This window comes from Grammomys surdaster, unplaced genomic scaffold (assembly GCF_004785775.1).
Source record: "Grammomys surdaster isolate TR1022 unplaced genomic scaffold, NIH_TR_1.0 125808, whole genome shotgun sequence".
In the NCBI taxonomy this organism is placed as follows: Eukaryota; Metazoa; Chordata; class Mammalia; order Rodentia; family Muridae; genus Grammomys; species Grammomys surdaster.
Genome location: NW_021620639.1, coordinates 757710 through 782866, shown reverse-complemented (window position 1 = coordinate 782866; position 25157 = coordinate 757710). Strand labels below are relative to the sequence as shown.

At 44.3% G+C, this 25157-nt stretch overlaps 1 protein-coding gene across 1 annotated transcript in view; it reads left to right on the top strand.

Annotated features, from left to right (window-relative positions):
* The window catches only part of Dnah14 (dynein axonemal heavy chain 14), a 196983-nt gene extending 171897 nt beyond the window's left edge, over positions 1-25086 (top strand). The window contains exons 75-85 of the mRNA XM_028789300.1: positions 947-1049; positions 4460-4687; positions 7287-7484; positions 9471-9670; positions 12719-12885; positions 14295-14491; positions 16616-16728; positions 17501-17628; positions 20176-20365; positions 24418-24544; positions 24883-25086. Of these exons, the coding sequence (XP_028645133.1) occupies positions 947-1049; positions 4460-4687; positions 7287-7484; positions 9471-9670; positions 12719-12885; positions 14295-14491; positions 16616-16728; positions 17501-17628; positions 20176-20365; positions 24418-24544; positions 24883-25086 (1855 nt within the window). The remainder of the gene's footprint in view (positions 1-946; positions 1050-4459; positions 4688-7286; positions 7485-9470; positions 9671-12718; positions 12886-14294; positions 14492-16615; positions 16729-17500; positions 17629-20175; positions 20366-24417; positions 24545-24882) is intronic.
* Positions 25087-25157: the final 71 nt, after the last annotated feature.

Genomic DNA, 25157 nt, shown 5'->3' with positions numbered 1-25157 from the left:
TGGTTGGTTGGTTGGTTGTTTTGTTTATGTGGTTGGTTGGTTGGTTGGTTGGTTGTTTTGGTCATGTTTTCAGTAACTTAAACTCAATCTTGAGCATGAAGCTCATAGATAACAAAGTCATGCCACCGTGTCAAAACTTGGATAGTCTCCAGAGCTCTCACCTTGAGCCTGCAGGAACGTGGCAGATGTGCTAGGCCTTTGCAGTGTGGCTTGCCAGTGCCACTCTGCTTCACTCCCACTGATGCCAACTTTGACTACATGACTACAGTGCCACTTATAGAAACTCTCGGACCGTTTTTGTATATGAAACTCTCCCCGATAGTCCTCATATCCCTTAATAACTTGTGGCTGATTCATTCCTACCTACTTGGCTTTCTAACCACTCACCTTTACCATGTGCTTCCATCCCCAGCACATCACACAGAAAAAGAATCACAGCGATGAATGGCTGCCAAACAAAAAGCATTTCCTCTCTGTCTACTTATTAGTTAATATATTCATATCAATGTGAATGTTGTCTCATTGTATTCCATTGATTAAGCAGGCCTACAGTCTTTTACTCTGCTGTTCAGTTGCCCTAGGTTTGTCCGGGGAAACTGTCCCCCTCCCCATTCTAGCTTTGTGATAACTATGTAGACAAGACTAACCTTGAATTCATGTCCCCAGCTTCCCTCCCAAGTGGAGGTGTGTGCTACCACACCTAGCTTTCACTTTGACTCATGTTTTATAAGGTTTCCTAAGTTACTATAATGAGTTTATGATTTTTTTTCTTAAAAGGGGGAAAAATAGAAATTGATGGATCTTATAAAATTCTTTGTGCATCATCAAAGCTCTTGCAATGAGACATATCTTTGGCATTAAAGTAAGGCCACAGAAACTTTAAAATACTCTGTCTCTAAGACAATACCACACAATTTTTTTTAATATTTATGTTTTTATTTTGCAGATTTAGTAGTCCATATACGGTCATAGATCCTGACTTTAGGCTTTGGCTAAGCTCAAGAGCATATGAATTTTTCCCAATTACGATTCTTCAGAAGAGTGTGAAGGTAAGAACAAACTGGCAGGACTTCAGTGTTGCCTGGCATGCCCTGCTTGTTAATAAGGCCCTGGCACTCATTACTGTGAGACAAGATGAGAACTCATGCTGTATTCATTGTCAGCCTTGGCTATGTGGGGAAGGGCTACCACAGAACAGAGACCTGCTTCCAACTCCCAGCTCCGACACTTGCCTCTCAGAGAGGATGCTCTGCTTCCCATTGCAAACCACAATGCAAATTTCTATATAGCTTTTTTCCTTTCTCTCTTGCTGTGTTGCCCAGGCTGGCCTTGAACTCCTGAGAGTAAACGATCCCCCACCTCAGCTTCCTGAGTATTGGTTAGAGCCATTACACCTAACTATGTGCCATTTTCTTATTTTTATTCCTCTTGACCATTTTATGGTTTGTTAACTCTCTGGAAAATTCTAGCAGAAAGCAAACAGATTATCTGCTAAAATAACTTTAATTGTGGATTATGTCTGACTTCTGATATCCCACTATGAAGACTTGGCCAGTCTTGTTAAGGGCCCGGTTGGCATAAAGATAGATTTAAAGCAACAGAAAAACTGATGAAGATGCAGGTAGAATATCATATGCAGACCATGCCTGGCCAGACTAACTCCTAGAAACACCTTCCTGAGACACTGCTCCTCATTCTACCACCCCTGGTGTGTACTTTTACCCAGAGTCACATCCCACAGTCCTGCCCTGGAGCAGACAGAGCTTACTAAGCTGTTTATTCCCAAGGTACGGCTATGACCTCAAGTGGCCTCTCTGTTTGGCTGGGAGTAGACGTGGAAAGGCAGTAGTAACAAAGCGGGACATAAAGGGCCCTTTATTTCAAGGGACACTAACCTTGATTAGGTCTGTTGCTCTAATCCCACTGTAAGAGTCTATCAATAAAGCTGGGCATGGTGGTGCCTTTAAATCCTAGCACTCAGGAGACAAGGCAGGAAGTGGATCTCTATGAATTAGAGACCAGCTTACTCTACATCTACATAGAAAGTTCCAAGCCTGTCTCAAAACAAAACAAGGGTTAGAGAACTTCCTTCTGCCCAAAATGATGCACTTACATTTCAAAGAAAAAGTGTCTTTTTCTGTGACTCTGGAGGAGAGGAGGGGCTACCATTGCAGCCATCTATCTCTACGTGCTCTAGTGACATCTTAGAGACCAATCACACACAGGGGCGTGTGCCTCACACTGCATTCCCCTTGAGAAACATAGAAACACACAAAGGAACTGATGTGAGCCACACATAAGTAATGAATCTGATCCTGAATATAGAAATGGCATGTTCAATACGTACACCCATCCGTATGACACATCTGCACAGCCACACAGTGTTTATGTGCTGTACACCATAACAACTGCACAAGACACTCTATTAGCCAATGTTTCAATTCTCAGCTTGTGTGTGTGTGTGTGTGTGTGTGTGTGTGTGTGTGTGTGTGTGTGTTATTGTACACACACAGGTACCAAGACCCCCTAGCAGCCACACACATACTCATAAAACCCTCACAGTTGGTCATTTAAGCTACTCCAGTGAAGGAATCAACAGGCACCTGGGTCCCTGAGGTGATCAGAATTCAGTCACACAAAATCACCACTCTCCCTTGTAGTGTGAGTGATGACTGCCTATGTCTGTTGGCTCAGTCAGTGTCCTGCTTCCTGTGGTTTGGTCCCTGTTCATGCTCCCTGGCTGACGGCCCTTACCATAGCTTAGCCACCACTGATGTAGCACATTGACAAACTCTGCCAAGGGGCCTGCTCGGCTGGAGAATGAGCTGAGGTGAAACAGAGTTGGACAGAGGCCAGAGACTGAAGATCTATGGCCTTGTAACTCTTAACTGTTCCAGGGACCAGAGGCTGATGGCAAAACTTAACTCTTTCTTACTGTTCTGTGCTTTAATAAGTGCTGGTTTCTTACTCTGTAACTCTCTGTGCTTTAATAAGTGCTGGTTAGCATCAGGAAATTAAGTAAAGAATCTACCGTTAGAGTTCCTTTTTCTCTTGCCCAGGAGCCTCTCACGTGGGCTTGTTAACTCTTTGTGAACCGGGAACAAAAGTAAAGAAAAGAAAGAAAATCTTTTACATAGACAATATGTACAGACATGCATACATTCATACACACAATCATTCTGGTTGGGCACAACCACAACCTGTCTCATCAACTCCACACATGTTTTTGCATACTTACATACATACACCTACACACATATGTATATACAAGCAGACGTATACACAAGTACATTTGGTGAGTGGATGGGGCAGAGCCCCAGATACCACACTTTATTCCTTTCCTCTGGCCTTTTTATATTTTCTTAGACAAAGGTTCTTTAAAAAAAAAAAACTACCTCATAGATAAAATGTACATAAAGGAGTTACAGAAGGATGTCTATAGTAAGTTCAAAGCAGTGTTTGATTCTGTAAGGGCATCATAAGTTCAAAGCAATTGTTTCACATGGCCTCACTTTATCATAGTGCACACCTGTGGCTTGATACTTGGATATGATCTAGGATGAATGTTTTTCCTTGATCACAAATTTGTCTCGAGCCTATTTCTCTTCTTAGTGTAATTTATGAAACCTCCCTGTATTCCTTATTATGTAGCCTTTACTTACTATTCTATGAGGAGTGGGCACATTCTATTCTTGACTCTAACTTTATTATACCTTTCTAGCAAACAACTAAAGCCATCTCTTAAAACCTTCTTCCTAAAATTATTTAAATCAAATCAGGAATTCTATAAAGTCATTCATTCATCTAAATAGCATTAATTCATAAAAGTTCATCTTTATGTTGATCTGCAGGAAATCTGCCCAGTAGGGTGGGCTGATGCCTGGGAATCATTAGACTTTGATAGGAAAAGGCATATCAGCTGCAAGAAGCAATCCTGAGATGAAGTCTCTTGGGACCTTACCTCTCAGAGCTCACCCATCCTAAGCCATGCAAAAAAAAGCCACCTCCAGGAAAGTCACCTGCTAGCCTTATCCTCTCCTAGATGGCTCCTGACAATCTCTGAAGTTCTGTCTGTCCCAAACACTATGCTTGTGGTCACAGTCATAGCAATCCAGTGCTGTAGTTTGTCTTCATAAATTATGAACAAGACAGACCTCTGTGAGTCCAAGGCCAACCACATCTACATAGTAAGTTTCATGCTAGCCAGGGCTACATAGTGAGACCTTGTCTCAAAATTAAATATGAATTAGATCATGAAACAAAATCTGAAGTAATCCTGTTACAGGGGTATTGGAGAGGCAGAAGAATAGCCCAGTGGTCCTTGGGAACAGCTATCAGCCATGTATGTAACCAGGCGCTGTGAGGAGTGGCCCCTCTGGGCCCATTCCCCTCTTCAAGGCCAGTTCCCATATATAGTCACTTGACATTTTTGCTCACTTTAGTTTTTTTTTTTTAAAAGATTGCCGTGGAACCTCCCCAGGGATTGAAAAGCAATTTACTTCAAATGTTTGGCTATGGCGGGAGTGGAGAAGTGACAGAAGATGTATTTGATAAGCCTGATTGTGGACCATGGTGGAAAAAAATTCTCTTCAGCCTCTGTTTTTTCAGTGCTGTCCTCAATGAAAGGAAAGCGTATGGAACTCTGGGCTGGAATATCCCTTACAGATTCAGTTCCTCAGACCTGGAGGTGAGTGTGGGCTCTGGAAGGCAGACCGTAGCACACACAGAGAGCTGTAAGCTGAGCTGAGGTAGCCTGCCTCTCCATAGTGCTAGGCACTTACCTGGTGAGAAGAAAAGATACTGTGTGACTCAGAAATGAGGACTGATGCCCCAGAGACTCTACAGTCAGCTTTCCAGAATGCTGCCACGGCCTCAACACTGAGCCTATACAAGGATTCTATCTTTGGACAAGTCAAGTGACCCCAGGGTCCTAGTCTCGGGTGAAATAAAGCAGTGTGAGAGAGGGACAAACCTCATTACGTACATCACAGGCTCATTATCACTATAAATCAACTCAGTGGCCTGGAGAGATGGCTCAATAGTGAAGAGCACTGGCTGCTCTTCCAAACAGAAGACCTGGGGTTCAATTCCCAGCACCTACATGATGGCTCACAACCACATGTAACTACAGTTCCAGAGGATCCGAGGCCCACAAAACACCCATACACATAAAATACAAATTTTCAAAAGAAAGTTTCAACTTAATGAGTGTAAGTGAAAGAAACATTTTGATTAGTTCATGACACATAAATCATTATTAAATCACTATTAAAACATCTCTCGGTGTTCTTATTCAAAACAAGAGGAACAACAGCAAGCCACTGGCCTGAGCTTTTTGATTTTTTGATACAAGTTCTCTGTATATTCCATGCTGTCCTGGAACTTGCTCTGTAGAGCAGGCTGGCCTTGAACTCATAGAAATATGCTGCCTTCTGCCTCCCAAGTGCTGGGATTAAGGACATGTGCCTCCACCACTCAGTGGCTGGCCTTTTTAAATTTGTTATCTTTTTAATAGTACCTTATATTGTGCGTTTTGGCAGGATGTTTTCTCTAATGCTCATAAAAGAAGTGGACAATAATGTCCCCTTAAACTTTTTTTAAGTTGCTAGGCAGTAGTGCACATGCCTTTGATCTCAGGAGGCAGAGACAGGCAGATCTTTGAGTTCAGGACTAGTCTGGTCAGACCGAGACACAAGACAGCTAAGGCTACACAGAGAAACCCTGTCTTTAAAAAAAAAAAAATCCCTAAGTTAATATCCTTGCAACTCCGCTTCTGGCATGGAATGCTGCACCCCTAATTGCCCGTCCATTCCTATGTCAGAACTATTTTTTTTTTTTTTTTTTTTTTTTTTTTTTTTTTAGTTTTCTAGGAAAAGTCTTGCATCTACCTATCTTAGTGAATACCAGCCGGGGAAGCAGGCCTTCCATTCGTCAGTGTCCTCACTCTGTGTCCATTAGACACTTCTACCTACATAAGAAGCTTCATACACATAGTAAGCTCACTGTTTCTGGGATTGGCCAAGGATATAAAGCACAACAGTTGCACATTGGAGATCTGCCATACGATCTATAGGCAGCATCTTGTGTACTTTAAATCATGGGCATCGAAATACAACACAGGTGCTGTGTGAACCACCGTGCTATCTTGTTTAGAGTAATGATCTGGAAAGTGTCTGCATGCACTCATTACAGATGCCTTTGTTTTGATTGGGTGCTTACTTGAATGTGCAGATGTGGAATCCACAGAGAGCCCACAGTAGAGTCGCATCTCCATGGGTTTCAGGGCTGAGACTCGTACCAGGACTTACACAGTGGAAGCATGACCAGCTGTGTTCACTGAACAAAAACAGCTGAGGGCCAGTATGTGTACCCGTAGCGCCTGTGAGAGTCAGAGTCAGAAAGAGACAGAGGAAGAGGCCAAGAGAGCTGGGGACAGTAGAAGAAGCGGCTAGGGAGGAGAGAGAACCACCTGGGATCCCAGTTTGTCACATCAAGTCAAGTTGTTGTATGCAAGGTCATTTTCAGGACACCAAGAACCTGCTGTTGTAGGCCTTCAGGGATAAGGAAGGATGAGGGTAGGCACTTCCCTTCTGCATCCTTCTGTGCCCTGGCATCCAGTGCCCTGTACATCTGTTAAAGCAGCAACCATATTACAGAAGATATAGCTCAACAGCAGCACAGTCACTGATGGAGAAAAACACACACCCTGATACTTTATTCCTCTTTGGTCATGGTTGGTTGGTTTGTTGGTTGGTTGGTTGGTTGGTTGGTTTCTTGGTTTCTTGGTTTCTTGGTTTGGTTGGTTGGTTAGTTTTCCAGGATTGGTTTCTCAGACCCTAGGGACTCACACATACTAGGCAAGTGTTCTACCTCTAAGATATAGCCCCAGAACCTTTTTTATTATTACAATTTTATGAGTAGGGTGAATTGCCCATGTTTGTGCCTGTAGATCAGAGCCCCTGGAACTAGAGTTATAGACAGTTATAGACTACCATGTGGGTGCTGAGAATGAAATCCAGGTCTTCTGGAAATGCAGCCAGTGCTCTCCATCACTGAGCCATCTCTTCGGCTCCCACTGTCCTCTTCTATTGAGTCAGAGTTGCCTGAATTGGCCTTGGACTTGTAAATCTCCTGCCTGGGTCTCTTAAGTAATTGAGACTAGAGGACTATACTCCATGGCCTGGTTCTCTGTAGAGAATCTTACCACCTGAGAGTAGGTATGGTGTGAAGTGCCAGTTAAGCTAAAAACACATGCAGAAATAACAAAGTGTAGCGGCTTTCCACAGGTGTCCATAAAGGTGCTGGGGAATGTCCTCTCTGGTCGGTCAGAAGTTCCATGGAAGGAGATAAACTACCTGATCTCAGAAGTGACCTATGGTGGCCGGGTGACTGATGAATGGGACAAGCGATGCCTGAAGGCTCTTTTCTACAAATTCTGCAATCCTGAAATGCTAAAGGCTACCTCCAGTTTCTCTAACAATGAGGTAAGAAATGAACATCTCTTCTTAACTATTTCTAACCAGGTTTTGTTGCATTCTTCATGTCTCCAAGCATGTTTTAATGATTAATGGCTTTCATTAACCTTCAGAACAGCATTACAAAACCAGCTTCCCACTATTCTATTAAGTGCCAGGATACACCAGGCAATAAGTGAAAAGAATGGTAAAGAGATGGTGTGTGCCCTCTGAAGACCTTGACTGCTACACACAAAGCACTCGGAAGCAGAAGCAAGCAGCACACAGACAGACCACTGAGTCCATGACAGACAATGCACATGTGTTTCTCACTGGTTGTCAAAGCTTCCATTTGCCCAGCTTTCAGGCAGGGCAGCTGAGGACCACAGGGTGGAAAGTACACACCACTAGTATGTGGAAGGCTGGCATGCAAGAACCCTGTCCTGACCACAAGCACCCGAGGTAGAAAACTTCACACCTCCTCTCTGCTCCCTTCCCTCAACTCCTTAGCTTGTCCTCCATGCAGGCCTCGAGCATATGAGCAGAGATCCAGGCTAGCTTCCAGTAGCTGTGCTCCATCGAATGTTTGCTTCAGGGGAAAACAGCTCAGTGACCTCTGACCTTTAGGGCGGGGCTGGAGAGATAAGTGGAGTCAGGAAATGGGAAGGACTGGAGCCTGGTGTCATCAAGACAAGTAGAGGTCAGACCCAGGTCATCTGCCCAGAGTCTTCTAAGAGTACAGGGAGATGAATAAAATGACAGTTGAGAGAAACTCATTTGTGAGGCACCAAAAACAAACAAACAAACAAACAAGCAAAACGTGTATTAACAGCAGCGTTTACAGACCGCCTGGTGCACGCCAACCGATATGCATACTTCTTATTGAGCGCTCACAGCTTCTGTTTGCTTTTAAATGTTTAAAGCAGTGTTTAAGTTTAGAGTCTCAAGTCAGTCCCTGAGCTAAAGTTAGCCTTGAAAAGCTTTAAAATGCCCAGTAAATGGAGTGTGTATGTAGACTGTCACACTGAATGTGTGTAAGGGAACAGGAGATAAAGTCACACACACACACACACACACACACACACTGTATTTTATTGCAACATACCATATTAACAAAAGTGTATATTCTGAAATCTTTCAATTAATTACTTTCAAGCTTTGAAATTTTTATGACTTGACAACTCACCAGTCCCTTCTATTCACTGTAGTAATCTTAGTTTATTTACAGATAATGTCTTTATCAGAGACTTTGTTCTCTGGAGTGTCCTGTGTTCCTCACTAGGTCATCAGTGAAAGCCACTACCACCAGCCTCCTGATCACATAGAACAATGCATTTCTCTTCCTAGTCACTGGTCAGTCCTTATTAATACTTATATTAGACAGATGTCCAACATTTTGATAAATGCTTAAGACAAACAATTTTGGGGAGGAAAGATGTATTTTTGACTTGTATTTCCAGAGGTTTCTGTCTATAGTAAACCGTGTTGTTTTGGGGCCTGTTCCAGCATGGCACCTCGAGGTGGAAACATGCATCAGGGGAGGCTGCACACTGATGGTAGCCAATAGTCAGACAGGATAGGCATCCCAACATCTCCTTCAATGTCACACCACAATCCTCTAACTTCCTCCCTATTTAATAGTCTCATCCTCTCCCAGTGGCGCCAGACTAGTCACCGCACTTCTAACACATGAGGCCTTGACCTCCCTCACATGGCTTCTTCGGGCTGTACTCTTCCATTAGTGTAAGTAGGGCCTCTTACTTCCATTACCTAGCATGTATCTCATCAAAGCAATAGGTAGTTAGAGTCCCCTAGCCTTTAAATGCCCCCCACTTTCCAACCAGAAAGTTGCGTGTCATACAGTTTGCAATAGAGTGGTCCCGAGTGTTGAGTGTCTGTAAATATAGAACTAAGAAGAGCCTTGTGCATGAGTGGTCGTGGGAGAGGCTGTCTCCATGCATTACCTAGGGTAGATGTCTTGCTCATGCAAAAATAACAGAGCAATTAAACTTTCAGATGTACCAGCCAGTGCCCAGCTCTGCAAGCTTAAAGGACTGCATAAACATTATCCAGTCCTTTCCAGACGATGACTCTCCGGAAATGCTAGGAATCCACCCTGAGGCCACGTACACCTGCAGTGAGATCAAGACCCAGAAGTATATCGAGAATCTCATCATCATGGAGCCGAAAGATGCCTCAGGCTACCTCATGATCAAGTAAGAGCACACTAGGACTGTTGTCGGGTGAGAATTATCAGGTACAATCTGGAAAAAAAAAGTATAACTTGCATGTTAGAAAAACTAAACTTTCCACATCACAGAAGCAAGTACATGATATGCATGTGCATGCACACACCTGCACTCATCTGTGTACATGTACACAACAACACACTTGCCAAGCATGTGGTAGTTAATTAATATTTGTTGGATAGGTGACAGAATTGTACCTGGTGAGTTGTCTTTTTATGTGGATTTGGTTTTTCTGTTTTGTTTTAAATTTTTCAAGACAGGATTTCTTTGTGTAATAGCTCTGGCTGTCCTGGAACTCGCTTTGTAGACCAAGCCAGCCTGGAACTCAAACTCACAGATAGGCCTGCCTCTACCTCTCTGTGCTGAGATTAAAGGTATACACCACCACACCTGGCTTAATTTGTTTAAATGTGAATCAAGCACATGTGCTTCTCAGGAGGAATAGACAGCCATCGCAATGAGTACCAAACACACACACACCACACACAAGACACACGCATACACACAAGACACACATACACACATAAAAGACACACACATACAAGACACACACACACACCATATTCTAGATAATAACATTCCTTAGCAGAAAAAAAAAATGTCTTTTCTATAATTTTTCTTCTTGCTGTAGTTACGTCTTGTTGGGAACATGAATATCATACTCTGAACACTGTAGCTGTCAGGATAATTGCTCCAATAAGTCTACACAAGGTGGCCACGTTATCCACATCCCCAAATGCCAACTACGTAATTCTCTAATACCTATAAATTGAGCTTACATTTCTTTGGCTGTTAAAATATGTATATTTTCCCCGAGTACCTCCAAAGCAACTGGGCTTCTGTGTTCCTGACGGCAGTCTTGTTTCTCTGGGTCCTGGCTCGACTTCTGTGTTCCTGACGGCCGTCTTGTTTCTCTGGGTCCTGGCTCGTTGAGATAACAGCCAGAGTGTTCTCTGGTTTGGCACGTGGGTCTTGCTCTTTGATCCATCATCCAGTGCTGTTCACTAACACAAAATGAACACAGTTCAGGTGCCACTTCACTAGACGTGCATATGTTCTGCCTGCTTCATAGGAGGGAACTGCACACAGGGAGAAAGGGAGATGCCCAGGAGGAAACATCCAGCATGTTCCCAGAGGGCAGCAGGTAAAATATCCTGTAGAGTCTGATGACATCCTTCATACTATTATCATTCCCCAATACACCAGGGAAAGATGGTATGATTATAATGGAATTGTTTCACTTTTGCTGGAGAGACGTGAACAAATGTCTGTTCACCTCAGATAACAAGAACCATTCCTCCTAAATCTAACTTAATGAACCAGTGGGTTTACTGAAGTTACTTTCAGGAGTATGGGTACAGGCTACTTACAGGAGCACAGATGAGACAGACTCTCTGTCACCAAAGTTTGCAGGCTGCCCTGCTCATCAAGTATCTCCTACCCCGTGATTGTTAATGCTGATATAACTTTCCAGAGAGCCTTGTGAATCTTCTAAGTTTCAGGAACTTCCTGACACTTGTGACTCTATGGCCCTTCTGAGTTTAGTTCATTCCTCAGTATGAAGGAATCCTTCTTTGAAGGAATGCTCAGTTTGAAAGAAATAGCTATACATCCAGAATACATCTAACAGGCATCTTAAACATGTTTCATAGTATCTCTTCAGTCACTTAGAGGCTATGATTCCTCTAGTCATGTTACTCAAACATGGAAACTCATTTGTCTGTGAGATGCCATTGGGAGACTTGTCATATTCTGTAATGACCCGTTCTGCCCCACGTTCGGGGGCCACTTTGTCCCGGCCCAACCTGCTGCTCTGGTCCATGGGTCAGGGTCTAGCAAGAGAGTGGGGATGGAGGGGCGAAGAATGGAAACAAAACAGTCTGTTCAAGTCTCTCCTTCTATTGAAAGGAAATCCTGGGTATTTATATGCTTTTCCACGTGCCTTGCCCTTGTGAACAAGCAGGGGAACACAGCTGAAGACACTAATGCCACGTGCCTTGCAGCGTGGATACCACGTGCACCCTGCAGCTGGGGGCACTAAGAAGCAAAACAAGATGTTTATCAGAGTGTGCTCAGCTGTTGTGGGCTGTTGAAAACAAGTCTTTTGTCAGGGTATATGGCCTGAGATGGCTGCAAAGATGATAGCCGCTTTCTGCTAGGAGTCGGCTCCCAACAATATTCAATATGATTGAGGCTTTTTGACTTTTGAAATTATTTGAAGCCATCTTAAATGGCTACTGAGAAACTGAAGCAAAAGTCAAAACCAAAGCATGATGACCAAACAGAAAATGCTGTCCTTGGGTGACGGATGTGTAACATGGCCCAGAAGCAGTGCTGCTGAGCCTAGAGGTCACAGTGGCAGCATCAGGGTTAACAGCTGATTGGAAAGATGACATTCATTTGACTAAATAAAAAGAAACTTGGATGTTAGGTTAAAAAAAAATGGCCTATACATGCAAGAAAAGGGCAATCAAAACGTAGCTGTCCCCGCTCACCCACGTTCTGCCCTGTCAGCATCCCGACCCTGACTTCTGTGTCCGTTCACCCACGTTCTGCCCTGTCAGCTCCCCGACCCTGACTTCTCATCTTTGGAAGGACTCCAAAGCGTCCCTCCAGCCATGTGGCAGCAGGCACACCCAGCTGTGTACATGCTCATGTCACACTCAGAGTGCACAGTCAGAAGCCCTGGGTAAACACAGAGGGACGTGACAAACTGAGCAACTGAGCTGGCCACCTCTGTTTTCTCACTCTGGGGACACGCCTGTCTGCAGACATATCTGGTAAAAAAGTGTTTTAGGAATAAACTGTAAGAAGGCTTTTACAGCTCCCTTCCTGATAAACGTGGACATTATGGCACAGCTCTCTCCTCTGTGAGGGGGCATGGGCTGCAGTGTCCCTGAGGTCCTCTGTATCACAGCTGTGGGCTCGGGGAAGCTGCCCACCTCTGTAGGGCCAAAGCAGAGGGCACTCCCAGAAAAAGTGGGTCTATGCCTCAGTCTTCCCAATCCTTTGCAGCCCCGAGCAGAGCAATGACGACCTGGTGATGGAGGTCCTATCTGACATAATGATGCAGCTGCCCCTGACGGTGGAGAATGAGGACGTGTCTGGGCCTGAAAGCCAATGCACATTCAAATTTATTATGGCAAGTCCAATATGGGAGAGGCTAAACAAAAATATTCAAGGTGAGTAGCAGCCCCGGGCTTCTCCCACACAGCAGCCTCACCAGGAAAGATAATGACGCTGGAGGGAAGTAGAGCAACCATCACTTGGAAAGGTCAAGTGTCTCCCCAGATGGTAGCAGAAAGGGAAACAAGGCTGCAGCATGTGACAGAGGAGGGTGCCCAGAGGCACTAAGACTAAGAGAAAAGCAGCAGCCACCACAGCAGACACAGGCTCCGCTGGGGTCACTGGGGTCCCAGTGCTGCTGTCCGCACTCTCTGGCCTCTGAGGTGGTGCTTAGAGCAGTAAGATTTAGAAAGGGGGGAGGGGTCTCATGAAGCTCTTAAGGAGATAAATGCCTCTATTGGGAGAAACTTCCAAGTTAAATTTTTAACATCCACAATTCCTTTTTTCTAAATTTCACTTTCCTTTTCTTAACCATATTTTTTTACTTTTTGTTTGTATGCTGGTGGGGTATACACTTGAGTACACATGTCCAAAGACACCAAGAGATATCAGATGCTTTCAAGCTAGAGTTAAGCCGGTTGTTAATCATGATGTGGGTGCTAGAAATCAAATTTGGGGCCCCTGCAAGAGCAAAGAAGAGTACATGCTCCTAACCACTGAACCATCCCTCCAGCCCCATAGTCTCTTTCCAAAATGCATCTTGGAGCCAAATGTTAAGCAGCAGTTTGCCAAAATGCAGTGTGGCATGCAGTCGGTGATAACACATAACAGACAGTGGTCCCATGAGATCACCTAGTCACTACCGTGGTCTCAGTGCAAGTGTGTGTGCTGGCACTAGTACAAGAGCTTCTCTGAAGGTGCAGCTCTCAGAATGCTAAATATAGCCTTCAGTTCCGTCTGGAGGGATGACTCAGCAGTTAAGAACACTGACTGCTCTTCTAGAGGTCCTGAGTTCAATTCCCAGCAACCATATGGTAGCTCACAACCATCTGTAATGGAATCTGATGCCACCTTCTGGTGTATCTGAAAAAAGCAACAGTGTGCTCATATAAAATAAATAAATAAATAAATAAATAAATAAATATTTTTTAAAAAAGAGGGTCTCACTTAGAAGCCCTGGCTGTCCTGGAACTCAGAGATCCACCTGCCTCTGTCCCCCAAGTTCTGGGAGTAAAAGCTTGCACCACCATGATTGGCTAAAGCTTTCTCAAGACACACCACCTGCTTACTGATTTGTATATTAGGTAAGGTGACACTCTTACTATGAGACACAATAACAAGCAGTATGGTTGATCAAAAAAACTCTAAAATATTTCCTATCTAGACTTCTCTAGAAAATGTCTATTGACCACAATCAAATACATGGATTTCTTCCAACTTGGAAGCCTGCATACCTCAGGCAAACCACCTTTCCCCTGTAAAACATCACATTCTCTCTCTCTTTCTCTCTCTCCCTTTAATTCAGGATACGATCCCCTTATCCACTCTGTCTTGATACCCTTTCTGAAAAGAGAAATAGAACGTTTCAATAAGTTATTATCTGTCATACATAAATCCTTAAAGAATCTTCAACTCGCTATAAAGGGAGAGAGCATCCTCACTCCGGACCTGGAGGAAACATACGACTCTTTCCTCAGGGCCAGAGTGCCCACGCTGTGGCAGGTAAGTAGCCATGCTTGTTTGCCTCTTGCCTGAGAAAAATGTCAGGGTTCCACACTGACCGAGCTGACTGCCCTACATGAGGAGTCAGTGGCAACCATTGTGTTAATCTACTCTGGGTACAAATGTGAGCTAACTCAACTAATTAGACAGCAATGTAGCAATTCCACTCAGATTTATCTTTGAGTTGTTTACCACAAAGCTGAAACAGTATCAATCTAAAAGAACCTGGAGACACAGGAAGAGGAATCTGGTTTCATGAACTAAGGTTCAGCCACAAGATGTACACAAGGATCAAAGAACCTCTCCCCAGCCCCAAGGTCTTGGTAAAGTTTTGAAAGCTTCAGAAGAATATGGAGGCATATGTTTGCTTGTAAAAGTGCATGTGTTCTAGCCGTAAGAAACACAGATGTTGTGGCAGGAAAAGCAGATCTCAGTAGTTACCATGAGTGGTGTCCTAACGATCGGTGTATAGAGAAAGGCATTGGTTTGCATGTCGTATTCTGTAGTATTTCAGCCCACTATTCTATTCTATCTTATTCATATTTTTAGTTAGTATAGAACTTTAAATGTTTACAAATGCCGTAAGCTACATAGTCTTAGGAAACAGGAAATTATTACAAATGACTGCCACAAGTGAAATAAACAGTACTGGCAACTGCTACCTGGGCAAACCCTGAAACCTGCGGCTCTGCGGCAGAACTCTGGAAGATAGTCACGAAAGCCATCAGTTAAGCAATGTAACACACAAACCCATACAGTAGTGGCTGCCTCCAGCTGCAGGTGACAAACAATGCAGCAGTGACAGAGAAAGGACCAGGGGGGTTGATTGTTTGCTTTGGTTTGGCTTTTTTAGTGAAAATGTGCTGGAAGTGACTGCAGTATTGGTTGTCCAACTCAGTAAATACATCTAACGACTATGGAATATATACCTCAAATCGGTAATTGTGTGGTTATGTGGCTTGCAGGTCAATACAATACTTTTAAACAAAAACAAACAAAAACCCTGTGTAGAAAACACAAAAAGAGGTTAGAGGCATCAGTGATAACTAATTCTTTAAAAACTGAATATGAACGAGTGAAAAATTGAAATGTAGCATCTGTAGATCTCATACATGGAGCATGACAGGACTTGTAGCATCTGTAGATCTCATACATGGAGCATGACAGGACTTGAGACTGACTGGATTTCTGGCTTGTTGCGGCACCGCATCGTTGGGAGGCTGTGACACAGCTGCAGAAGGCAAGTGGCTTCAAGTCTGCCTGACAGATCTGAGCTGAGCTAACTGGACGAATGGCAAGATGGTTACAGGAAGTCTGTGGAGATAGGGGGACTGGAGAGTTAAGCTTTCGGTAAGAGAACTCCAGGCAAGAAGTCATGCTGTCAGCCTGCTCGTCACTATTGAGGAACCGCTGGGACCATCGGGAGTGAGGGAGGGTGGAGAGAAGAAAAGAGCTGGAAGGAGTTGGGCAGCACATTTGCCTCCAAAAGAGAAGCCAGTGAACTAGATCTGAAAGGAAGTAATCAGAGTCCAAAAGAAAGATGAGTGCCCAGAGTAGAGTGGGACCACCTGTAAAGCAGCTGACTTTTAATGAGGACCTACAAGGAGACCAGAGACCAGGATATCCTCACAAGACACCTACTGTAAACAGAAGACAGGCAGCTACAGGCTGTAAACCCCACTTCCTCCATCACTTGACATCTGGGGGCTTGTTGTGAGCAGGATTAGACAATGGACAATGGAGGCTGCAAGCAGACGGGAGCACCCCAGAAGGTCAAGAGGTCAGGCCAGCTCTGCTGGGCTGGAAGGAAAAGGACAGGAACTGGTACCAGGAAGGCTAGGGAGTTCAAGTGGCTAAAACCCAGGCTCCACATGAACACAGCGTCCCCAGAAAGAAGAGAGAGGCAAGAGGCGAAGGTTTAAGAGTGACGGAAGCCTGTAGCCGAGACAGGCACATTCAGTTAAGAGTGGTGTGGTTTCCTTGGTACTAATTTTCAGGCTTATCACTGTTTTTACAGCTGAAAAATGGCATCTCCTGCCAAGTTGTTTCACCCTGGCAGAAATGTGCCTAGAGAGCTCTAAACAGATTTACAGAAACAATGTGCCTCTCTTTCTCAATCTGCAGAAGTACGCCTACAAGTCCTGTCGGCCCCTGAGCTTCTGGGTGAGCAATCTCATCCAGCGGGTAAACTTCTTTAACACCTGGGCCAAAGTGGCCTACACAGCCATACACCATCGGTAAGAGCCAGGACCAGCCCTGCTTCTTGGTCCTTCCCTGATTCTGCTAGAGCTTGCCGGTTTCCCCACTCACCTTACCACATGGTGCACTCTCATGGGTTTGTTTTTTTTTTTTTTTCCTCACCCCTTCCTTTTGGGATGAGAAAACAGAGACCTCAAAGTTGGAATCTCGTGCAAGGTCTTCCCATGCTGAGAGCTGGAAATAACCTACTATGTGTTTTTTCCTGCCATCCTGCACTCTGCCTGGAAAAGTGAATAGGGGGAATGTGGAATAGTGTGTGAAAAACTCTAGCTGTGTCTCCTTGACTCAGTTTTTACAGTGTCCCGTGGTAGGGGGTCGGTACCGACCGTCATCATCCTGTTTCAGGAAGGAATAAGCCACAGTGCAGGAAATGACTTACCCAAGGTGTTACAACTAGAAAACAGAAGTATTGCAATGCAAACCCTGAGGTTGTGTGTCTATCCTGTGCCCAGACACAGATGAGTCTCAACCGTGGGCAAAGTCTGCAACTCAGAAACAAATGCTCAGATCCCTCTCAGCCAGGTGCTTCCAAATCTATGGCTTCCACAGGCCACCCCCCCTTCCCCTAAGATGCCTCAAACTATGCCCTGTGTCCATGAAAGTACAAGACAGAGGCTGAGGTAGACCAGGGTGGGTGGTGAGTGCTGCTCCTTGGTAGACTATGGAGGGAGGCTGCAAAGGCCACTTGAGAGGGAGCAGCTGCCATGCCCTTAGCTGCCCTGCCCTGCCCTGCCCCTGGTTTCTCACCAGGTACATGTTGCTTATCACAACCTGGAAACAGCTTGGCCAGAAATTCAAACGTTCCACTGACTCTGGAAGTGAAATCACTGATGGATTTCCGGCACGATACTGGCTCTCTGCTTTCTTCTCTCCACAAGGTGAGTGAGCACTCACACACAGCACAGACCCACATCTGGCTCTGGTGTGTTTGCACGATGCCACTCCACTGCCACTGGCCCAGAAGATAGCACCTGCAAGCCCGTGGGCCCTGAGCCTGTCCTCCCCCACCTCCTCTCCCTATCTCTAGGATAACTTGAGATACCCAAGGCCTCACTAGGCCTTGGCAAGGATTTTTTTCTCATCCCTGAGCCACTGGTTCCATATCAAAGACCCAGAACCAAGACCCTCCCTAACGCCTACAATAAGTGAAAATACCATACCTCAGACACTTACTAACAAAAATTGATGGTCAGGTGTCTGCTGCACCCTACATGCTCAATATAGACACTAAGTGGAATGTTTCACAGCAGCAGGGAGTCAAGGCCCATAGGGACCTGGAAGGAAGCCACAGTGCACTGAGCTCCACAGGGGTAGGCTGGTTTTGCTTTACTTCTGTTGCAACCCTAGTACCTAACTTGTCCAACACCAGCAAAGTTCACAGTCAATACTTGAAGAATGAATGGGTGACTTCCCATGAGCCCATGCATGAACAAATCACTACTTAGTCCATAAAACAGGGAGACCATAACTGATGGCCACAGAAGCCCACTAAGGAAGGGACTTGAAGATAAGACTTGACACCTGCCACCAAGTATTGCCCAAGCAGGACAGAAGAGGAGAATAGACAGCATCCACACAGCACCATAGGCTGCCAGCCTTATTCTATTCAGAAAGTTCCCTCCATGGTCTTTGAAGGCTGTTGTCATCTGTGTGTCCAGTGAGGAAAAACCTCACCTGAAGCACTGAAGAGTTGGCTCAGCAGTCCTCCTGGAGAGGACACAAGTTTGGTTACCAGCACTGACAGGGTGTTTCACAACCAGCCATAACTCCAGTGCCAGGACATCCAATCTTCTGACCTCCAGAAGCACCAAGCACACATGCGGTACACAGGCATAATGAAAGCAAAACACTCTCATATAAAATGAGAAATCATATAAAATGAGAAAAAATATTTTTAAAAGGGTTGTAGGGTAAAGAAACTTTCCCAAAGTTCTACAACTATCTAGTAACTTAGAGGACTTTGAAGGATTCACCCAAGTGACTGTGTTTTTAATTTAGCCTGACTTAAGAGTCAAGTGTTTAACAGAGGACAGATACAAGACCTACAGACAGCATGTGTGGCCTGAAGCTAGAAAGATGGCTGTAGGTGACACAGCAGGGAGTTTTTGCAATGGAGAGAGAGGAAGGGGAAGAAGAAGGGAGGGAGAGAAGAAGGGAGGGAAGTTGGTCATAGACACTGATATGACACAGAGAACAGGGGCTTTGGTAGGCTGGAGAAGTTCTGGTTTGGTCTTGGCCTTGGCCATAGAGAAGCCTACTTTGTCTCCATTCAAATGCTGGCCGAGGCTGCAGTCAGGGGTCATGGGACAGGAGAGAAGGAGGCAGATGGGAGAAGTGGGAGGCGGAACCAGCTGGCCTCCCTGTTTGAGATGATGTGACAGAGGACAGGCAGAGATCAGCAGGATTCAAGGGCACCTCTGGCTCAGAGGGACCAGTCCGGTGACCTGATGAAGGAATCACCCTCACATAGGTCTGACGTTGTCCTTATCATCTGTACCCTCCCTCAGTGCAAACCACAGTAAAAGACAGGCGGGTTAGCAAACCCAGGAAAAAGGAACTTCCCTCACTTGTCCATAGGACATTGCATGGGTCGCACGCTCACTTACCTCTGACCTATCTCTGAGACCAAGATCTCTGACCTATCTCTGAGGCTGTAAGGTACAAAATGATGAACCAAAATAAGATCAGAAAAGGCTCAGGTACCAGCACTATGACCTCTCTCCCTGAACAAAGGGAGTGGGGCGCTAGACCTACAGAACAGCCTGTGTGCAACAGGCCTGAAAGTTAGGTGCCTGGCCCCACTGATGTCCTCCAAAACAGCCCCATGGTCTGTGACACTATTCCTGGGTAAGTGTTCAACAAGCATCTATTCACAGTAGATAGGGAATCAACCAAAATAAGGACCACCATAGTCCAAACTCAGTGAACCAATATATTAAGGTTACTTACAGAAGCAGCAATGACTCAGCTGCAACACCAAAGCTGCCCCAGCATGGGTGATGGCTCATAAAAAGCTACGGTCCTGGAGCTCACTGCACAACCTGCAGACAGCTCAACAAGCTGGAGTGTCTTACCCAGGTTGTCCAGCATGCCTGAGAGTATATATCAGCATCCTTACTGTTTATTGACACTTGGAGAGGGAGGGGCATGGTGAAACTAGTCAGTTTCAGAAACTTCCTGAAGCTTCTGAATTGCTTACTTCCTGAGGTTTAAAGAGGTTCACTGCAGGATGGAACGTTTCACCTCCCCTTAGAACATTCTGCTTCTTACCAAGCTTCCCTCTAAAAGGGAATTTTAAGAGTAAACTGATACGGACCCCATTACCCTTCCTCCCTGGCTCTCCCCTTCATCTCCACGGGGAGATAGTGCCTACCCCACAGGAAACCCAAAGCTTCCCAGAACTTTGACATTGTTTTTCTTCAAAGCCTTTCTTACTGCTGTGCTTCAAGACCATGGAAGGGCTCAAGGAATCTCCATGGACGCCCTCACTTTCACTCACAAAGTAATTTATAACATCGATGTCAGCCAAGAGGATGATATCTCCAAACTTCTCCAGAAGAGGCTCAACATAGTCAGGAGAGCTTTCCAGGTACTGGGTGCTAAGGACCAGAAAGGGTCCAACTTCCATCTTATGACTAAAGGCATGGCTCATTTAGTTGTACAGACGGAATGTAAGTGTCCACAGTTCTGTGAGCTTCTCACTGAGTCTTCATGTCTCCGTGTGCTTTTGTACCTATGATGCAGCCCGTACCATTGCAGCTAGGTAGCACAGTTTGAGAGCAGGTTATGTCACACCTCCAGCTATGTTCTTTCTGCTTAGACTTGCTTTAGCTATCTGTGATCTTTAGTGTTTTCATGCAGATTCTAGGGTTTTTCTCCTAGTTCTGTGAAGACTATCATTGGAATTTTGGTAGATGATGTACTGCATCTGTGTAGATTCCTTATAGTAGCATAGCCATCTTGACAGTTTTTCATCCAGGAGCATAGAAGGTCTGTCCATCATCTGATGTCTTGAATTTTTTTTTCCAGTATCTTAAAACTTTTCGGGAGACTTTTATCTCCATGGTTAGGTTTATTCCCAGACATGTTTACTTTTTAGGTTACTGTAAAAAGGATATTTTTCCTGGTATCTCTATCAACAAGTTCAGTTTTGATGTATATAAGAGCTACTAACTTTTTGCTGTTACCGTTGTTCACCTGGGTTTTTGTTCTATTTTTTAAGATGGTTCCACCCACTGTGTAGCTCTGGCTGTCCTAGAAGTCACTGTGTAAACCAGGCTGGCCTGGAACTCAGGATCCCAAGTGCTGGGATTAAAGGCGTGTGCCACCTCACCCACGAAAATCTACTGATTTTTGAATGCTGATTTTGTTTCCTGCTATTCTGAATTCTTTTTAATGCTGCTTTTTGGTGGCATCCACAAGGTCTTTTAGGAATAAAATGTTAAGCGACCAAAAGGGATAGTATCCTGGTTAGTCACTTTGTATTTTTCATTTTGTCAAGCTGACACAAGGTAAAGTTACCTGGGACTGGGAAAAGAAACCTCAGTAGAGAAAAACACCTGAGTCAGATTGCTTGTAGGAAATCTATAGGGCTTTTTCTTGACTTAGGAGTGATGAGAGGGCCCAGCTCACTGGGGGAAGTGCTACTCCTGGGCAGATGATCCTGGTTGTATAGAAAGTGAACTGAGCAGGCCATGGGGAGCAGGCTAGTAAGCAGCATTCCTTCATGGTCTCTACCTCAGTTCCTGCCTTCAGGTTCCTACCCTTCTTGGACTGCTGCTTTGGCTTCACTCAGTAGACAGACTACTCAGCTAAGCTGAACAAACCCTTTCTTCCCTAAGTTGCTTTTGGTCATGGTCTTTAACACAGGATTGAAAAAAAAAAAAAAAAGACAATTCCTCTTCCTGATTTATTGCATTTATACCTTTCTCTTCTTATAGAACACTTTATTCAATATGAGTAAAGACAATAGACACCTTTGTCTTGTGCCAAGAAAAAAAAAAAGGGCTATTTTCCATCTTTAGCATAATGTTGGCTGTAAGTTTGTATTATTCCCTTTATTTCAATGAGGAAAGTTCTATGTCTTTTCCTAGTTTGCTCAGGACTTTTATCATGAAGGTATGTGGAATTCTCAAATACTTTTTCTGACTTCCTCTGAGATGATCTTATGATTTGTCTCTATATTTATGAATTACATTTTTATTGATTCATATGTCAAACCAACCTTGCATCCCTGGAATGAAGCCAGCTTGGCTGTGATGTATGATCTTAATGTGATTGGGAAATCAGCTTGCAAGTACTGTACCTGTGAAGAATTCTGCACCTATGTTCATCAGGGAGACTGGCGTGTAGTTTTCTTCTTTGTCTTTATCTGAGTTCAGGACAAGTCTTGTGCTGGCTCCACAGAAAGAGGTTAGCACTGTTCCTCCCTTTCTGATTTAATGCAATCTGACAAGTACTGGTTTAGCTGACTTGGGTTTAGCTGCTCCTTGATTTTGCAGAGCTTGGAGGCTATTTACTTAGAATCTTATTTGTTTTTAATGTAAGCACACAGAGCTTTGAACTCTCCTCTCATGGCTGCTGCCTATACTATGTGCCCAAAATGTTCTGGTAAGTTATGCTCTCCATTTCATTTGATTCTAAGGATTTAATTTCTTCCTTGATTTCTTCAATGAACCGGTTTGGTGACTCTCCTGGCTGTAACGTGCGGTGATTTAGTAATGTTCTTGTACATGTTTTGAATTCCTCTTGTTTCTTTGGAGACTCTGGCATTTCCGAGTCTCATGTGTTTGAAAGTATTGAAAGGCGTGTGGTGTGTTGGGTGGAGTATCAGTCACTCTGTTTGTGGGGCAATGGGATGGAGTGTCACTCATGCCGAGCTTTTTGTGTTGTGCCCATCTGTTGGAGAGTACATGCCCCCTGATTCATACTGATGCTGGGGAAGCCAACTACAGAAACAGTTATGATGGTTTAACAGAAGTTAGTTGCAGAAGAAACACTGAGCCTAATTTGTGTCCCTACAAGGTTTGAAAATAGGAGTCCTAGAGTTTTGGCTGGAGGAGTGAACACTGAACGAGGTGAGGTTTAGATTTAAGACTAGGAATGAAAAGTCAGTCGTCGGTTACAAATCTGAAGAGCAGTAGAGAAAACACTGCATATAAACTTTGAGAATGGAAGGACAGACGAAAGTGTAAAGTATATATAAGCAGGTTCTCACTTCCTTCTGCTTTACACCAAGAAGCAACTTCAATTTAGGGTAAATGAAGATAGCTTCCATACTTTTAAATGGCTCTCTGGAGAATTACACACTGTGTTCCTACATATCTCTCAGCCACATTCGGTGGGGCGGCCCACACTCTGATCCCAGAACTCAGAAAGCGAAGCAGTTCAAGGTTATCCTCAATTACTTAAAAGTTTGAGGCATGCCTGGGCTACATGAGACCCTGTCTCAAAAGAATACCATGGCAAATCATGGAATTTTAAGTGGAAATCATATCAAATGTGCAAATTATAAGAAATGAACATGATTTATAAGAAAAAGCAACACTAGAACAAGAGCACTGGGTGGAACTTGTCATTTACCTAAATAGTAAGAGGAAAATAAAAGGCATTATACAAAATAATTCCCAGGAAAACTATTATAGAATGAGTGAAAATACAAATTGTTTTTAGGCATTTAGCTTGCACCTCGACATGTTCACATTTCAGAATATGTATGCTAAAGAACATCCCTGAGCACCTTGTGGCCTATCTACACAGTAATTCCATGTCAATGACCCTGGACATCAGTGCCCATTTTGCCTCAATGACTCACCAGAGGAACACAGGATCCCGAGGACTGCAGGCCTCACCTGTCCTGCCCGTGAACCCCCCAGATCAGCAGCTGCTACCCAGAACACACTTGATATTGGAGCTGCTGGTATTTTCTACCCAAGAGCTCATCAGAAATCCAAACTCTTTGTATGTGTGTGTAGTTTTTTCAAACAAGGTTTCTCTGAGTAACAGCCCTGGCTGTCCTGAAACTCACTTCGTAGACCATGCTGGCCTCCAACTCAGACATCCTCCCTACCTCTGCCTCCTGAGTGCCAGGATTAAAAGTGAGTCCCACCATGCCCAGCCAGAAATCCAAACTCTTATTCCAACTTAAAGACTTATTTTTCCTGTGTCAATGATGCACTATAGAATTATTCCTCACCTGATTTCAATTTCCAATTCTTTCCCAAGTGAGTGAGCCCTGTGGGAGAAGCAGACAGGTTTGAATACAACCTGCTGACCTCTTTCACAGTTGCTTTTCCCTCTTAAAAAAAAAAAAAACTTAGAAATCTAGAGTCTGAGCCAGGTGGTGGTGGTGCACGCCTTTAATCCCAGCACTTGGGAGGCAGAGGCAGGCGGATTTCTGAATTCGAGGCCAGCCTGGTCTACAGAGTGAGTTCCAGGACAGCCAGGGCTACACAGAGAAACCCTGTCTCGAAAAACAAAACAAAAAACAAAAACAAAAGAAATCTAGAGTCTGGTTTCCCCTAAGTATTCAGGGCAGCATAAGCTGGGATATACCATACTGGACAGCAGGGGTGGGAGAGGCAATCTTAGCCAAGGTTCGTGACTTCTGAAAGAAGTACCCTGACCCTTCTCTTCTCTCATCAGCAACACCAGAACCACTCTCCCAGAGGAGTTTACATTTTTGGTTTATTCATTGAGGGAGCACGATGGGATCCTGAACAGGAAGTACTGGAAGACTCACTGCCCTCTGAGCTATGCTGTGAATTTCCTGACATCCACTTTTTGCCAACAAAGGTAATCACCAGCCTTGGTAAGGAAAAACCAAACTTGTGACTGACTTCTCATTACCTATGATCTCATGAGGGAAATGTAAATTATGTTAGACAAAACAGTACAATACTGTTAAAGACCTAAAAATAGGCTAAAACTGATGTCCGTGGTTACCTCTCAGGGATAAATAGTATACCAAAAGTTATCAAGTTGTCCCTATTTTAACTTCTCTAGACACAATTTCAACATGCAACTACTCTATCATTAAATATGCTCAGTGCAAAAACATAAATACCCTCAAACCTACTCACAGAAAATGTGACATATTGGTTTGTGAACTGACTAGAAATCTTTATTTTTAGATTACTGAAACCTCCCAGGATTCTGACCAGACAGACTCAGAACTGCAAACTTTTGAATGTCCAGTTTACCCCACACCTGAGAGGTCAAGAAACACTACTGGTTTACCAACGACCGTCTTAACATCAGTGCATTTACCAACGAAGAAACCTCCTAGTCACTGGATCACCATGCAGGTTGCACTGCTGTGTGAGAAGAATGAATAAATATCCAGACCAAATCACTTTAAGTTTGGGCTCTTCTTACACTTCCATGCATCAGGACATTGAGATGCGGG